At 35.6% G+C, this 16,857-nt stretch overlaps 2 protein-coding genes across 2 annotated transcripts; both read left to right on the forward strand.

Annotated features, from left to right (window-relative positions):
* The first annotated feature begins 27 nt into the window (after positions 1-27).
* Positions 28-2,294, forward strand: cunh9orf85 (chromosome unknown C9orf85 homolog). The gene is made up of 4 exons (XM_056235228.1): positions 28-388; positions 520-626; positions 738-851; positions 1,931-2,294. The coding sequence occupies exons 1-4, from the start codon at positions 287-289 to the stop codon at positions 2,067-2,069; spliced, it is 462 nt and encodes a 153-aa protein (XP_056091203.1). The 5' UTR covers positions 28-286; the 3' UTR covers positions 2,070-2,294.
* A 2,731-nt stretch (positions 2,295-5,025) lies between these two features.
* gda (guanine deaminase) lies at positions 5,026-15,845 on the forward strand. Its single transcript, XM_056235221.1, has 14 exons — positions 5,026-5,227; positions 5,385-5,473; positions 5,715-5,886; positions 6,013-6,100; positions 6,509-6,614; positions 12,478-12,505; positions 12,651-12,758; positions 13,325-13,432; positions 14,610-14,707; positions 14,805-14,872; positions 15,133-15,279; positions 15,372-15,490; positions 15,624-15,651; positions 15,751-15,845. Exons 1-14 carry the CDS (start codon positions 5,102-5,104, stop codon positions 15,816-15,818), a joined length of 1,353 nt encoding a protein of 450 aa, XP_056091196.1. The 5' UTR covers positions 5,026-5,101; the 3' UTR covers positions 15,819-15,845.
* Positions 15,846-16,857: the final 1,012 nt, after the last annotated feature.

Below are 16,857 nucleotides of genomic sequence, written 5' to 3' on the forward strand. Positions count from 1 at the left end.
ATAACATTGATTAATGATTTTGCCGTTATTTATCCATAACTCTATGTAATGCTAACTTTGTTGAGAATTAAATAGAGCTAAACAGTTTTTAACGTTTGCCGTGCTTTGTGAAGTTAGCAATCTTTCGTTTCGGTTTGAAGTTGAAAAGTATTAACCAATTGCTATTTACTTCCGCTATTTTCGCATTGCGTCAATGGTCACTTTAAAACGTGTGAAGCCACGCGGTTTGTTGTTTAGACGTTTTAAACGGTTACCGTTAATATAGTTCATATGTTTTAGCGTTAAAATGAGCAATCAAAAAGGTAATGTTTCCCGTTCGCGAGGCCAAAAACACCAGAATCTAATTGCCTTCAAAAATGACAAGTACGGTGCAAGCGCACAAGTTAAGGTAAGCTCGTGCTAAAATAAACATTGTGTCTTATTTAACGTTTATATAATATCAGCTTTGTTTCTATTGCGCTGTTTAAGTTATTTTTGCGTGTATTTTGTTTGAATTTTCATGCATCCTTCTGTTTCCAGAAAGCCAAAACAAAGGTGCATAATGGTCTTTGCCAGCACTGCAAAGGTGTGCTGGAGTGGAAAGTCAAGTACAACAAATACAAGCCCCTTACACAGCTACGAAAATGGTGAGATGAGCGAGGATTTATTGCATAGTAACGGATAATAGGCAAATAAACTCTTCCACAGTTAACCCCTTAACCTCTTCTGAATGTTGTTTCTGTGGGGTTGTTTTTTAGTGTGAAGTGTCTTCAGAAAACAGTGAAGGATGCCTATCATGTCATGTGTAAGCCATGTGCACTAAAGTTGGAGCTTTGTGCCAAATGTGGAAAGAAGGAAGAGATTGTTATTCCGTAAGTAGATTGACCTCTTTTTGAAACATCAGATCATGTATGTACAAATATGTGCAAATTGGGTATAGTGCACTACTTTAGTATAAATCTATACGTAATGTAAATATTTAATAAATAGAAAATATTTAAAACATGCCCTGCATTATTAAATTGTATAGTTAGACTGCATCATGTAATATCTATATCGATATATTTATATTTCCTTAGGGAGGCAAGGGAGGCAGTGTCTCCTTTAAAAAACTGGATGAGAAAATAATCAATATTACGCAAAATAAAGCGCAAATATTACAAAATGTGACATTAAAAAGTGTAAAAGTCACTCCTTTTAACAGACCCCCAAAAGCATGCTTGTGGGGGTGGTGGGGTAATTGAGAATGAATGGGGATAAGTTACGAGAGAGGAGGCAATGCCTCCATTGCGCTCTGATTGGATATTATCGGTTATGACTGGTTCCTGCGATAAATCCCGCATCTTGTTTTCGTGCACGTTTTCGAATCAGCCTGAATGAAGACAATGATGGCATTAATGGAAAGACTAATTAAAAAGTAAACAAACAACTCGGCCACTTAGATATCACCGCTTTGTCATGTAAAAATCAAACTTGAAATGGCCTGAAAAAATTACTGTGGGGGGTTTTAGTAAGAAATCAGTGTGTTCAAGCTTGCCTTGATGACTGAGGAAAATAAGTTGATTTATTAAAAAGAAAAGCTGAACATTAGTTCACAAATAATATATAGTTTTATCTAAAAATCTGTTTTATCACAATTTATACATCATTATGGCAAAAAAATGTTTGTTCAGTGCAGCACATGTGCCATCTTGTGGACATATACAGTAAATGGTGAATTTATTTTTTACAGCAAGATATTCATATATTTCAGGCTACTCACTGCTCTGTTATTCCTTCAACATTGCATTATTAGAGACACTTCATTAATAAGATTATTTTAAATTAAATCTGTTGTGTATATATCTTGAAGTGTATTGAACTATTTACTGAGACAAATTAAGTGTGCTTAAGAATTCACTGCTCAGCTTAGAATTCAATGCTTTCAATGTATCTGACTGCTTTTTTTTAGGCTTGACCAGGAGGAGGAGGAAGAAGGAAAGGTGGAAGCAAAGGGGCAGGAAAAAAGAGATGAAGAAGAGGAGGAGGAGGAGGAGGATGAAGATTTCCATGACATTGGCACTAACAATGATGAATTTGATAGTGATTAAGAAGCCGAAGTGAATTAACATTTGCCATCTTCTGTATGCATTACCAGTAAACAGCTAAACCCACGAACACTGTATCTAAAGGAAAATGAGGCTGGATATTGGACATATGCTTACCTGTTCACCTGCTGTTAATTGGGGAAAGACTCCCAGGAGATGTTTTCCTGTTGGCTGTAATGATTGTTTTTTCCCGATCTTGACCACTTGCTATGATCTAGCAGGAACTGACTCAGAAACCCTCATTCTTGTTTTTAAGTAGATATTTCTTTAAAATCAGCAAAAGCGCACTGAAAAAGCTGTTGCCAGAATAATTCAATAAAAATACAGTAAAAATTAACATTTACAGAATGAGCTGTAACTTAAAAAAAAAAAAAGGTAAATCCAACAGCCCTTTCCTTCTGAATTAGCAAGGCCATGTTGATGTAACAAACATAAGATGTAACAAAACCCTTATGTACATAGATGATACAAAAAACAAAGAAGAACCCAAATAAAATTTAAACCATCAAATTTGAAGCGTCACAGATAATTCAGGAAAAGTCAGTTTACAGCTTTTCCTTAACAATTACAAGATGATTTGCTCTTTTTACTTCAGAAAGTAGTACGTTTAAAGCATAGACTGTAAAAAAATAAAGGGATACTCCACCCAAAAATGAAAATTCTGCCATCATTTACTTACCCTCAAGTTGTTGCAAACCTGTATGAGTTTCTTTCCTCTGCTGAACACAAAGAAAGATATTTTAAAGAACGATTGGAACTTTGGCACCATTGACTTCCATAGTATTTTTTATTTTTTTTTGTTCTACTATGGAAGTCAATGGTGCCAAACAACTGTTTGGTTCCAATCGTTCTTCAAAATATCTTCCTTTGTCTTCAGCAGAAGAAAGAAACTCATTCAGGTTTGCAACAACTTGAGGGTGAGTAAATGATGACAGAATTTTCATTTTTGGGTGGAGTATCCCTTTAACAGTATTTTACAGTAAAATTACACAAAATGTTATAGGTTAGATCTATTTCAGTTTTTTTTTGTGTATAGTACGGGAACTTACTATAACCAGGTTTTTATTGCCCCATTTTCACAGTCTTTTACAGTTAAAATTACAATAATTTTTGCAGTGCCATCCATGTTATTATCTGTTATGAATGAGAGGCTGTGTGAATGCCTCACATTATATTAAGTACATTTGGTCTTCAAAGTCTTCATGTATATAGAAACAGAAGGTACAACAGGTCCATTTAATAAACAACCTACAAGCAAATGCTGACATGCTGCTTATACAGCACAAATTTACACCACCATTGTCCTGTTTTCTGTTTCGCTGTCTGATTTTTATTGGGGTTTTTTTATAGCTTTTCTTAAAAATCCTCTTGCATATCATTATGAGCATTATATAATAATTTGATATAAACCTTAAACCTATATCCATTAGATTAACTAATTCCAACTTTCAATTAATTGCAATACAATATGAATACAATACATTGTGCCTAAAATATTTTTTAAGTACATAAAGTAGTAGTTAAAGACCAACACAGATCTGTAGAATAACTTTTCTGAATCAAAAAAGAGTGACAAGTAACATTTTAAAATCACCATGTGATCTCGGAGATTATGCTGAGATGGTCAACTATTTCAAGATTTTCAAGGGGAAAAACTCATGATTTTTAAGGAACTTAAACAAGAATAGTCTGTTTCACCCTTTGTGCAGCATCATTCTGAACCACTATGTCAAAGTTCTGGAGAAGTTAATAACATGAGTGTCAGAACAGGATCCAAATATAGACTGTTTAGTGGAATATAATGTCAAAATCTTTGCGTGCACAGATTTCTTCATTTCTTTTTTTAATTCTTTTTTCGAGTTAATACAAGCCAAAAGGACAGTGAAAATGCTTTCAGTGGCTGTTTTCCATGTTTCTTTCATTTCCTCAATAGCAGAACTTACTGAATAAGTTCAGCTATGTGTGCAGGTGATTATGTAACCATTTCAGAGCAGGTCTCATGTGCAATGGACAATAAATGCCATTTTATTCTGTCTCATTGGCAATGCCTTTTATTTTTTGTCTGTTATGTAGTGTTTAAGTATAATAGTACTTAATAGTATAATATATAATAGTATATGTTTGTCTACTTGTTATAATATTCGTTGACTGTGTCAGGTGAGACTGTGATGTCCTAACATTGCATGAATCATGTCATGTGTGCTCAAGTGTTGTACAGTCAAGTTTCCATGACACTGTTATTGTTGAGTAAGTGATTACAAAATGGCAATTGTTATAAGAAAAAAAAAACTATTGGTGTTGATGAACGAGTCCCCCATCCGTGACCACAATTCTTTTGAAAAGTTCACTAATCATAATTTTTGTTAAAATAACTATTATTCATCGTTTGTGCTGTCATTTGAAAATAATGTGCTGAATTCTCATTCATAATCTTAGCAAATATACATAGGCTACAGGAAGTCCTTCTAATTTCTTTCCTTCTCATATAATAGCACAACCAAACAAAACATTTAAAAAGCACTTTCAGTTCTATTCATTTGTTGTAAATGCAACAATATGATTGCACTGTTAAATTGATTATTGACTGTTGAATATGTTGTATATATAATTTATTATTTTTAATACAACAGTTTATTAAGATTCTGACACAAGACTCCCAGACAGCTGCTACTACTCATACATCACCATGGCCACGCGCAAGTCTTTGAAGACTTTGTAACATAGCCCAATGAAATGCGCTAGAAAGCACGCTTTCATTCTCTTATTTTTAAATTATTTTTATTACTATTATTACTTGTGTCACTGTAGCGATTAATTAATAAAAGCAAAATCTACAAAACTGTTGGTGCGAGATCACCAATTGCATAACGTCCCAATGGCGCATGAGAGTTTGATTGGATTGACGCTATATGACGCGCTTAGAGCTGTTGTAATGATTACCGGTTTATGACAATATACACTTCCCAGTAATTTTGCAATGCCTTGATTCATATATAAAAGTTCAGAGAAGTCACATTTGAACATTTGAGCAAATAATGGCTCAGAACGACACAACAGCGCGCATTGCGCACGTCTTCAGTGGAACATGTGTGCACTCCACACCGCGAGCTGCAGTCGAAATACTGGAGAACTGTGTCTTGGGAGTCGACGATGAGGGGAAGGTTTGTTTAAATCATTTTCATTCACAAATCGTGTCATTTCCTTTTGATTTTCATTCGAAGATAAAGGCTGTCCTAATGTAGCCTATATGCTATAGGTCTACGTGTGTATATCAAAACACTTGTTTCTAATTGTTGTATTTGTTTTCTCTCTGAACAGATTGCATTTATCGAAAAAGATAAAGATTTGGTCAGTCTTTCAAAAATATGGGGGTTTGAAACTTCAGACATAAAACAGCTTGGACAAACGTGAGTACATTTATCAATACGAATTGCATATAGTCTAACAATTATAAGTCTTGCATGATCAGGGTGCATAGTCACTTTTGCATTCAGAACAACCATTCAGCAGTAACAACAAAGAGACAATGCCAAGCTTTAAGATCAACATATTAATATTTGTTCAAGCAAGAAATCTGTCCATATCCATTGCTCTTCTGCAGTATCAGTGCTTAATTTTACTCATTTAGCATTCGATTTTGCTCTTCAGTGAGTTTCTTATGCCAGGAATGGTTGATACACACATCCATGCGTCTCAGTATAGCTATGCTGGCACTGCCTTAGATCTGCCTCTGCTGGAGTGGCTCAACACTTACACTTTCCCGGTGGAAGCAAAGTATAAAGACTTGGATTTTGCCAATAATGTCTACACTAAAGTTGTGGTAAGTTTATTTAAATATACTAAATAAAGTCTCATTAAACTAATAAAACTGGCAAAGGCAAATTATTGATATGGAATGCATACCATTTTATTTTCCTTTTTTTATGTTGACTGTTTGGAATTGAAGAGAAGAACCTTAAAGAACGGCACCACCACTGCGTGTTATTTTGCCACAATACACACTGATGCCTCCCTTCTGCTTGGAGAACTCGCAGGTACAACACATGCGATCAAGGACACACACACACACACACACACACACAAACACTGACTGACAGAATTTCCCCTGTGACATGGTTAGCGTCTGGGGTGGCAAACATCCTTTCTCTAACCTTTGGAGTTTGCCTTGCTTTATCCTATATTGTCTTAGTTCTTGTTCCTGCCAGTCTGCTGAGTAACTGCATTTATTTATATTTGTTTTTTTATATTATGTAATGAGATTGATGTGACCTATCATTCTGTGAAGTAAAATTATAATCCGTCACTTTAATATTATCTAAAAAAAAAAAAAAAAAAAAAAAAAAACACTGTCCACTATGTATTTAATCATTATCTCACAAGATACTAAATCAATCATTGATTTGAGATTGTGATATACAGTATTTTCCCCCCTTTTCCACCAGATAAGTTTGGACAGAGAGCTTTAGTGGGTAAAGTTTGCATGGACTGCAATTCTGCAGTTCCACAGTACAAAGAAAGTCCAAGTGAATGTAAAGTGGAGACAGATCGGTGAGTTTTGGAGGACTGTGTGACTATACTGACACAACAGGGTCAGTAACCTCATGTACATTGTAAAAAAAAGAAAAAAAAGTTGAATTAGCTTTAAAAAAAAATGCACCAAGTTGCAAAGCATTTTTTATTTTTCTCGACTTCAGAAGTTGTAGTTGTGACAACTCATTTTTGACATATATACTGGTTATTCACTCACCCTTCTTCAGCACATACATTGAATATTTGTTGCAAGTTAAATAATAAGAGACTAAATTAACAATTATTTTAATATTAAGAAGAAGATTTCACACACTGCATGTATCTGAATTCTATAGATTAAAAAAATCCTTAACAGTTGCTAAAGGGGTGGTTCAGGATTTTGTACATCGGACCTCATTTCCAAGTTACCCTGGGTGTTATTTATCAGTGGAGAGTTTTCAAAAAAATTCATCCAGTCCTTCCAGTTGCATAGTTCGCCGGTGCTAGGCTAGCGCGAGTCAACGGTATCTGCTAGCCTGCCATTAAAAACAGTTTTACCCACTCCACAGTACACAAAAAAACAAATAAATTATAACGCCAGATTATCGATGTAAATGTCTGTTGAGAGCATAATGTTAGAAATCAAACTACCCTTTCATCGCATTGCAGTAGTTATACTTTGTTCTCCGTATTTATTAGCACAGTCTACGACTACAGCAGCGGCGGAGTGATATTAAGTTACCTAGGCAACCGAGAGAGGTAGTGAGAGAGAGATATACAGGCCCTGTCCCAAATGGCACACTTCATGTGCACTTTCGGTCTTGTGGACTTACAATGGCTGCCGCGTGCGCGTGTCCGTTAAGTCCGTGAGACCCAGTGTGTCCCATTTGTCATTTTTAGATCTCAGAAGGGTGCTCGCGAGCGCCCCCTCTGCGGTCGATTTGCGCCCTTGATGCGCACTTTTGCCGAGCCCACGCTGATGCGGACTCCACAGCAGACTTCTTCCCGACATTCAAAGCGGCGTTACGTCGCGAAAGTGCGGACTCAGAGGAAGACCGCAAGTGCTTAGGGTTCCATTTGGGACAGGGCAATAGAGATAGGTAGTACAGGTAGTCCCGACTGTAGTGCGCTTCTGTTCTGTTTTTACTTTTCGGCGCAGTACTACTAACCGGCAGAGGTGTAAAATTGAGTAGTTTGTTTGTGTACTTCTACTTTTTTTAAGTAGTTTTAAAAATCTGTACTTTTACTTTAGTACGTTTTGTTTGAAGTATTTTACTTTGCTACATTTGAAATCATATCCGTTACTGAGTAAAAAATAATAATAGGCTACAAGGGAGAAAAAAAAAAAAAATCACACTCCGGAAACTAACGTTACTGCATTGGTTGAAGGGCGGGAGAACAAATGCGCAAGAAAGGTGACGCAGACCCTATGCGCAGACCCAGCTGAAGCTGAAAGCGAAAGCGCCCTCGAATTATGAAGCGGATTATGGCCAGTATGAAAATACTTTGTAGGAAGAAAAGCGTGGTTGTCTTCGAGGATAGATATCCAATTTGCAAAAAATGTGGACGCAAAGTGGCTGCAAAAGGAGGATACATAGGACACCACACCATCCCTCCTGCAGATAAAGGTATGCCCCGATTATAATTTAAGGCCAAATGATTTACGTGATGCAGAGGGAATCCCGGAATCCAGTCATGAAAATGGAATTTACGTAACAAAGATGTCACGTAAAACCTTTTTTTACAGTCTATGCGTAAAACTCGCAAAATAAGGTTTGGATGAATACATGGAAAGTAGAGCTGTGCAATAAAAGTCCAATCGTGACATGGTCTGTGAATATTTAAGCACAAAAATACTGCATGCAAATATATAACCTATTTGTTCTGCTGAGCTGCGCCGCTTTGTCTACTAAGTTACATACTCAAGTACGCGTGACGTTCATGGTGTTTTCAGCGTCTCACAAACAATTTGAGAACATGAATACATTAACATTTCCAGAGCGGCTCTGAGAGAAGGCCTAATGAGCATTTTTATAATTTTATTTGAGAAAAACCATTGTCAAATACACTTTGAAACAGGTCTTCACTACAACCCGTCAAAATAAAAGTTTGGTTTTACTAGGAGAAATTCTGACAGAAATATATTACTATTGTAGGCATACAATAGAACGTACTTCTCAAAATAATAATAATAACAACAACAATAATAATACATTTTATTTAACCCTCTGGGGTCCTTCATTTAACAGTCACAGTCAGGACCTTCGGGTCCAAATGGATACGGAGGGCGGGATTAATATATATATATATAAAAAAAAATTTTTTGTGTCAAAAATGTCATTTTTTTTACTTGTTTTTTATAATATTTTTTCTTTTCTTTTTTGTTGTTTTGAGATAATTTTATGATTTAGAATTAATATTTATGCAATAATTATGACCCATTTTTTTCCCATTGAATATAATAGAAATGTTTTATATATATATATATAAATTTTTTATTTATTTTTTTAATAAAGCTGTATTTCATTTTAGAGTCAAGCCTAGGCCTCATGAAAGCAATTTTTGAAATGAGATGGATGGACACACTGAGCATTAGTATCACGTAATAGCACATTTTTACCACTAGTGGATTTACAGCTCTCTGTGGAAAGGCTTGCGAATTGTATGTGTGTGTGTGTCTGTTTTGCACTCTTGATGTTTTATAGATTCACCCCTTCACTGTTGTGTGCTTTTTTTTTTGGATCGTGGCTGATTTGTAGATTGTACGTACAAAAAACTCTGTTTTCATATTTTTGACAATTTCCCATTAATTTCCTTTGGGGGTCCATTCGGACCTGAAGGTCCTGAGTGTGACTATTTTTTTACAACCACTTAGACTATTCAAATCCTGTCCCCAATTGTTTTGGGTGTTCAAATACCAAGTACCAACAAAGTCACCAAATTTCGGAACATTCCGATGAAGCTATGATTTAAAAAAAAAAAATGATTTAAATGCTTCGGGTCCTTGAACATTATTTAAAGGAAATTTTTTTTATGTAAGGTTTAATTTAGTAAATCTGTTTTTGCAGCGCTTCCCCAAAAAATAAAAGGACACAAGTTTAAATTTACATTTGATTACCACCATTTTTGATAATTTGGATTCAATTATAGAAAGAAACTCTTAAACATTTTAAGAAATTATTAATGTTAAAAATAAGTTGTTAATCTAATTCATTACCAATTATTGAATTTAATTGATAAGACATGTTTTATTGAAATTTTAATAAACAAAACAAACAAATGGTTTACTTTATTATGGTAAAAGCATTTGTTCAACCTAGCCTGGATGCCAGCCCGAACCCCGCCCACAACATTTTTTGATCGGGAAGTTCGGTCTGGACTCGCTCCATTGAGGAGTAATTATGATCGGTTCAGAAATCGTCGGGCCAATCAAATTGCCAGGGCGGGCTTTATACGATGATGGACAGATGATCTGCAGTTACGTAATCATCACGTTATCAAAGAGCGCTTGGGTTGAACTGGTTTCGCTCACAGATGACTGCCGCTGGAGAACTGAGATGTAGAGATTCCGCTATCGCGTCCGTTGTAAAAGAAATCGACAGCGCATTCATTTTAAAAGACGAACATAGAACTGCAATCAAGGCATTTGTCGATCGGAAAGATGTGTTTGCCGTCCTTCCTATGGGATTCGGCAAAAGTTTAATTTATCAGCTGGCTCCGATGGTCACTAAGAAGATGGGACGCAATGAAAACCCTGTGGTCGTTGTGGTTTCTCCTTTGGTCGCACTCATGGAGGACCAAGTAAAAGAAGCAACACTCGTTATTTTACTTCTTCCAGCGTGCGTGCATTTGAGTTCTGTAGTTGACAACTGTGCTATGCAAAGTAGTTGACTTACTGCGTTGCTCTCATTGGTTGTAGGTCTATCCAATTGAGTGCAGAGTTTTTTTTTCCTGGTTCGGTTAAGACACGCCTCATAATCAAAGCCCTATGAAGCAGTATCAGACTCACATTCTGACTAGAATATGAGTATGACGAAGTCAGGCTATGTTCAACCCCCAAAAAACCCTGTTTTCATTAATTTAACTGTCATTTTAACTGATGATAATATACTAACCATAATTTAATAATACCGTTTATTTATTTAATAATTGATTAATACTGTAAACCGGGATATTTTCGGAGACGTTATCATACTGTGAAAATCTCCTACCATTACAACCCAACATGGGGGATTCCCCCACTCTACCCCTGCTGTTGAAAACGTTACTCAGTAACTTTTACTCTGAGTACATTTTAAATGAGCTACTTTTTACTTTTACTTGAGTAGATTTTTTTTAGACCGGTAATTTTACTCAAGTGAAATTCCATTGAAGCAGTAGTACTTTTACTTGAATAGAATATTTTCTTACTCTTTCCACCTCTGCTAACCTGTCACGGTGTGGGTTTTGTGTCTTGTTCCTTGTTGTTGTCTGTCCTGTGATTTACTGTTTGCCATGTGTCTTGTTATTTGTCTGATCATTGTTCACAGGTGTTTCGGATTTACCACGCCCCCTTGTTATCTTGTCTAGCTCGTTTGTCCCTTGTATTTAAGCCCTGTGTTTCAGCCCTGTCTTTGTGAGTTCTTGTTTGATTGTTTACGTGTATGTTGGTTGTTGCTATTCTTGAATCCTGTTCCTGAGTCTGGTTTCATGTCTGAGTTTGTATGGTTTGTAGTCTATTGAATAAAGTATGCTTCAGTTGGATCCTGCTTCATCCCTTGCTTCAACCACACAAAACGTAACATAACCGGAGTAAAGTAAAATTCCGCCGCTGCTGAGAAACTAGTTCCTGTAAATGTGATGCGATCATTGAAATGCAAGAGTACTTTGATTTCTAACATTATTCTCTCAACAGACATTTACATTGAAAGTCTGGCGTTATAATTTATTTGCTTTTTGTGTACTGTGGAGTGGGTAAAACTGTTTTTAATGGCAGGCTAGCAGATACCGTTGACTCGCGCTAGCCTAGCACCAGCGAACTATGCAACTGGAAGGACTGGATGACATTTTTTGAAAACTCTCCACTGATAAATAACACCCAGGGTAACTTGGAGATGAGGACCGATGTACAAAATCCTGAACCACCCTTTTAATAGTTGCTTATATTCAGTTGAACAAACCTAACCAAAAAGAACACTAATCACACTAATGGTGATTTTTTTTCCAGACTAAATAGATGTGATCCTTTAATGTACACATCCTTGTAAACATTTTAAGTGCAAGGGATTATGGGTATTCCCAATGGGCATACTCAGTAACTTGCATACTGAGCATTTGAATTTAAACGTACTTTGCGACCGTTAAAAAAGGACATTCTATAGCCTATTGTATGAATGTGGGTATATGAATGAAATTCGGACGTACTACATCCACCATGTTGTTACTGTCACATGACCTTCCGAGTGTCAGTTACGTAGCTTCACTGCCATTCATAAATCCTCTCCCGTGGCCTCATGGGATAGTAAAGTGTCCATCGAATGCATACTTCAGAATCTCTCTGTTTTTCGAATACTATGCATTGCATTCGGACATAGTACTCTGTTGGCGTACTGTTTTTCGCATACTAGTAGAGAAGTATTCGATTTCAGACGCAGCGTTAGTCTTTATAGTTTTATAAAAGCAAACTCAAACGGTCCACTTTACAGGTAAATGGTTTACATTCAAAAATACATTTCATATCAATATAAAAATATTAATTTACCTTTAAAACCTTTAAACTTTAAAAATAGAGTGTAACAAAATAGATTGGATTGTACAGTGTACAAAATGACTAATTTGTGTTTTAATCTAATCTGATATAAACCTAATCTAATCTGATCAATGAACTCGAAGATATGATTCTGCTTCCTCTTGTCTTTTGCAGTTTCATCAAAGAACTTCTCAAAAAGGAGGTAAAAAACCCCAGGTTCATTCTTATTCAATTGTTTTATTATATAACTCTAGTTATTATGCTGATCAGAGTTGAGTAGTTTTGTTTAAATTCTTCCAGGCTCTGTGTATATAAAAATGTACTATCTATTGTCTTAACTGTTTTAGTACCCGAATGTTAAGCCTGTGGTTACTCCTCGATTCGCTCTGTCTTGTTCTGCTTCACTACTCAGTGAATTGGGTGAGATTGCCAATAACAACAAGCTTCACATTCAGGTTTGTCCTCCTTCCACAGATCAACATCAACTTGATAAATAGATATTTACAATGGTTAAATAACATAAAATTAACATTAATATTAACAGCTGAGTTATGGCATTGTTCATATCACATGACGGAAGGTTGAAACGTGGTATGATGACTAAGAGTTTTTGACTGACACATAGCCATACTTGTTATGGTGTTAAAAGTCAACTCTTTTTTTATGTTCAGAATTCTTGTGAAAGGCAATAAAGAAGTGAACTGTGGGTGTGTTCTGCTTTGTGTACTGGCCATTGGCCTTAAGATGGAAGTTTACATCCTGCTTGTATATTTCTAAGTAATATGCACACATTCAGATACTCTATCCGAATTTATGTAAAATTGATTATTTGTTGCAATGTTGCTTTATAAAATAATTATAAACTATAATTGTAATTATGAGAGATATAAAGAAATATTATAAACTAAAATTACAAACTCCATAATTGTGATTAACAGTTAGCTGCTGTAACTCGTAGGATAAACTAGACAATGAGTAGAATTAATAACACCTGTTTTTTCTGCATTAATTAAACCTATAGAGTCACATCAGTGAGAACAAAGAGGAAGTTGAGCTTGTGAAGACATTGTTCCCGGGATGCAAATCCTACACTGATGTTTACCTCAAGCACAATCTACTTACAGATAGGGTGAGTGGTAGAGATTGTCGTCATACATGAAAGACCTAATGAAACATTTCTATCTAATATATTAGTCTGCAATTTTACAGTCACCTTTGTTACTGATTCATTGTATTGTGATTCGAACAGTTCTGAAATATGTCTATATAGCATATCTATAAAGCTTAAATGAGCGTACAGAGTCCAAGTTAGGGTCTGAAGTCTATCCATGAGGTAAACAAATGTCAGCCGTTTCTTCTGTAATCATATTACAAATACATTCATTATTCAAAAACTGCTTTACCTGAAGGTACTATGAGTCTGTAATGAGATGTATGAAATATTATTACTTGTATTTATTTATTTTTGTGTAGTAATATTTAATTAGTGGTTTAAACCACCATTGCACTTAAAGAAAGAAATAGGGCTTGGAGTCTTCAATATTGCAGCTAATAACACACATATATGCAGCTGTTTGCCAATATACAGTATCATAAGTTTAAGATTAAAATCATATAAAGCTGAACATATTCAATGAACAAATATGTTTTTACATAGAAGGGCTCTTTCCAGTATTCTGGTTTGTTGTCATTAGCCCTGTGGATGTAAAGGGCTTGCATGAGAGGTTCAGAATCATGTGCTTTATAATATGAGTTTTGTGCTCAAGAGTTGAGTACAGTGGAGAGCATTGTCATTTGTTTGAGCATACAGTGATGAACTGAAGATGCTCGTCCTCATTGATCTACGTAGGAACAAGTGCAAATCCTATTTCTGACTATGAGCAGGGCCGCAGGGAGAAAAGTGGTGACGATTTTAGGGGCCCCCGGTTTTAGTGGGCCCCTTGATTTCCACCGAGGGTAACTAACCCTCCCACCCGGAACACAATTTCAACGGCCACGGACACGCCAGCTACGGACCTGCTTACGAGGCCTATGATTAAAAGGAATTGTTTCCCCAAAAATGTATTATTTACCCGTTTTCATTATTTACCTCACTCTTGTGGAACAAAACATTTGAAAATTTGAATCTGAATGGAAAAGTTATTTTGACAAAGCAACTTTCCAATTATTGGGCCTTTTTACTCAAGTACTCTAGTAAGTACTCTAGTAGTTAAATTGAACTTTTGCAGAAAAAAAACTGAATTGGATTGGAATTAAATCATGTAAGCTGATGATGATGGTAACAGTGATTGGTGGGGTTATTGCAGACTGTAATGGCCCATGGGTGTCACCTAACCGATGAAGAACTGGAGATCTTTCATGAAACTGGATCTGCAATCTCTCACTGTCCTAACAGTAACATTTCGTGAGCACCTCTAGCCTTTTACTATTAGTATTAATATTCAGATCCCTTTAATATACATGTTATATCTTTTAATTCATTGTCTCTTTTTCCCTCCCAGGATTTGCAGTGGGATGCTAAACGTACGCAATGTTTTGAAACACAAAGTGAAATTGGGTTTGGGGACAGGTGAGGTTTTTTTATTGCATTTCAATTACTGAAAAATTATTTGTTGCTATAGGCCATTTTGCACATTGTAGTGGAATTTTCTTTCTTAGCAGAAAACTTTAAGATAATAGGCTATACATGTAAACTTAAATCAGTCGCCTGTTTCATGTCAAGGTTTATGTATTTATATAGCCATGTAATATGTACAATCAGTCGGTCATTATCCCTTAGAAATTGTGTATTGATTCTGCGTTTTATGGTTTTGTCTGTGCCAACTGTAGATGTTGCAGGAGGCTACTCCCCATCCATGCTAGATGCTATGCGAAGGACTCTGGACACGTCCAAAACCCTGACCATCCAGGACCCTCAGCATCAGACTCTAACCTTCGAGGAGGTTTTCAGATTGGCTACACTTGGGGGAAGTGAAGGTATAAGATTCCAGCTATGATTTGACAAAGATGTTATTTAATACTTGTACAGGACAATATATAAACCTGCCTGGCTGTTTCCCCCCACACAGCTCTCTCATTGGATGAACAAATAGGAAACTTTGTGGTAGGGAAGGACTTTGATGCCCTGCGAGTGAATGTTTGTGTTCCTGATGGACCGATCGATTTGTTTCCTGGTGAAGGCCCCAAGGTTTGACTGATCTCTTACTGATCTTTTCCCCCCTCATACTGAGAAAACAACAGAAACTGGTTTCATTACAAAAGCTCTAATGTGTAGAGATGATAAAGAATGCCTCATCTGATGTGTTGGTTTTTTCAACCAGGTCATTTTGGAGAAGTTTTTAAATTTAGGTAAGTTGGTTTTTTAAATACTTGTATAATATCCCTTCAATTCATCTATTTTTCTTCTCTTTATCTAAATCCTTACACTTTCTTTTTTTTTTAAAATAGGTGATGACCGAAATATTACTGAAGTCTATGTGGCTGGAAGACAGGTGGTTCCATTTCCAGAACCATAGTTACTATCTATTCAAGTAAAACAAAAATGTTTTACCACAAATATTATACATCTACTCAGGACAACCATTTTCATAAGATCACATAAGATTTTTTTAAAAGATGTTTTAGATTTATATTATTCGGTTTAACAACATCTTGTTAAAAGTCTTGCTTTAGCAATTTTTTATTATTATTTAAACTTTAAAGATGATAAGATAGTATCATGCTCAAATACTATTCCTTTTATTTTTTTTATTAAATTACAGTAATGGATTCTATTTACTAGTTGTGTTGATCATTATCAAAAATTAATACAATAACACTTGTAATATTTTATTTTAATCAACTTTTAATCATAGACAAATGGCTACTGACAATAAAAAAATATTTATGAAATATTACTGTCATCCTGCTTTTTATTTGTTTTGATTTCTTATTTTATGATAATACACTGCAAAACAAGTATTTTTGACACTCTCTCACACACAGCTTCATCAGAGTCTCCTAGCTGTCTGTCTCACCTGTTCTTTCACTGTTTATGACATTTCTCAAGTAGGAATACAGCTCTCAATTACACTTTCTTCATGCCCTCTACAACAAACAAGAGTTCCAATTTACTATCAGATAATCTGATTAATGTTCATCGACACTCTGAATGTAGTTAACATTTCAAGCAGACAGCAGTGTCTTGCAGTATGATATGCTACATCTAAAACTATTTTAAACAGCATCTTTTCAAATTATTCTTTAAAACTTTATGCCCTCATATTAGTTTTTTGGTTGTGTCCGAGTGAGAAATCAAGTCCTGCCATTTGAAAGATGTTTGGGTTTATAACTTTTCTAACTCTCAATTGATCTAAAACATCAAAAATATTCTTTCTGTAAGGAGATGCAAATCTAGTTTTCCGCTAAAAACCCATCAGTTGTATTTGATGCTTCTCTTGCTCAGACAAACTCATTGTGAGATTCTATGTGTTCTGGATGTGCAGTAAAGCACGGGTCAGAGTCCTCTTGGCCTCACAGAGTTTACGTTTCAGCGGGGTGACGATCCTACAGAAT

The sequence above is a fragment of the Rhinichthys klamathensis genome, unplaced genomic scaffold (genome assembly GCF_029890125.1).
Source record: "Rhinichthys klamathensis goyatoka isolate OS25496 unplaced genomic scaffold, OSU_Roscu_1.1 h1tg000417l_1, whole genome shotgun sequence".
NCBI classification, from domain to species: domain Eukaryota; kingdom Metazoa; phylum Chordata; class Actinopteri; order Cypriniformes; family Leuciscidae; genus Rhinichthys; species Rhinichthys klamathensis.

Excerpts from the sequence above, each read along its gene's own strand:
- cunh9orf85 (XM_056235228.1), top strand. The coding sequence starts at position 287 with ATGAGCAATCAAAAAGGTAATGTTTCCCGTTCGCGAGGCCAAAAACAC. Across the intron at positions 389-519 it reads GTGCAAGCGCACAAGTTAAG|AAAGCCAAAACAAAGGTGCA; the intron begins GTAAGCTCGTGC and ends TTCTGTTTCCAG. Across the intron at positions 852-1,930 it reads AAGGAAGAGATTGTTATTCC|GCTTGACCAGGAGGAGGAGG; the intron begins GTAAGTAGATTG and ends GCTTTTTTTTAG.
- gda (XM_056235221.1), top strand. The coding sequence starts at position 5,102 with ATGGCTCAGAACGACACAACAGCGCGCATTGCGCACGTCTTCAGTGGA. Across the intron at positions 14,708-14,804 it reads TGTCCTAACAGTAACATTTC|GATTTGCAGTGGGATGCTAA; the intron begins GTGAGCACCTCT and ends TTTCCCTCCCAG. Across the intron at positions 14,873-15,132 it reads GAAATTGGGTTTGGGGACAG|ATGTTGCAGGAGGCTACTCC; the intron begins GTGAGGTTTTTT and ends TGCCAACTGTAG.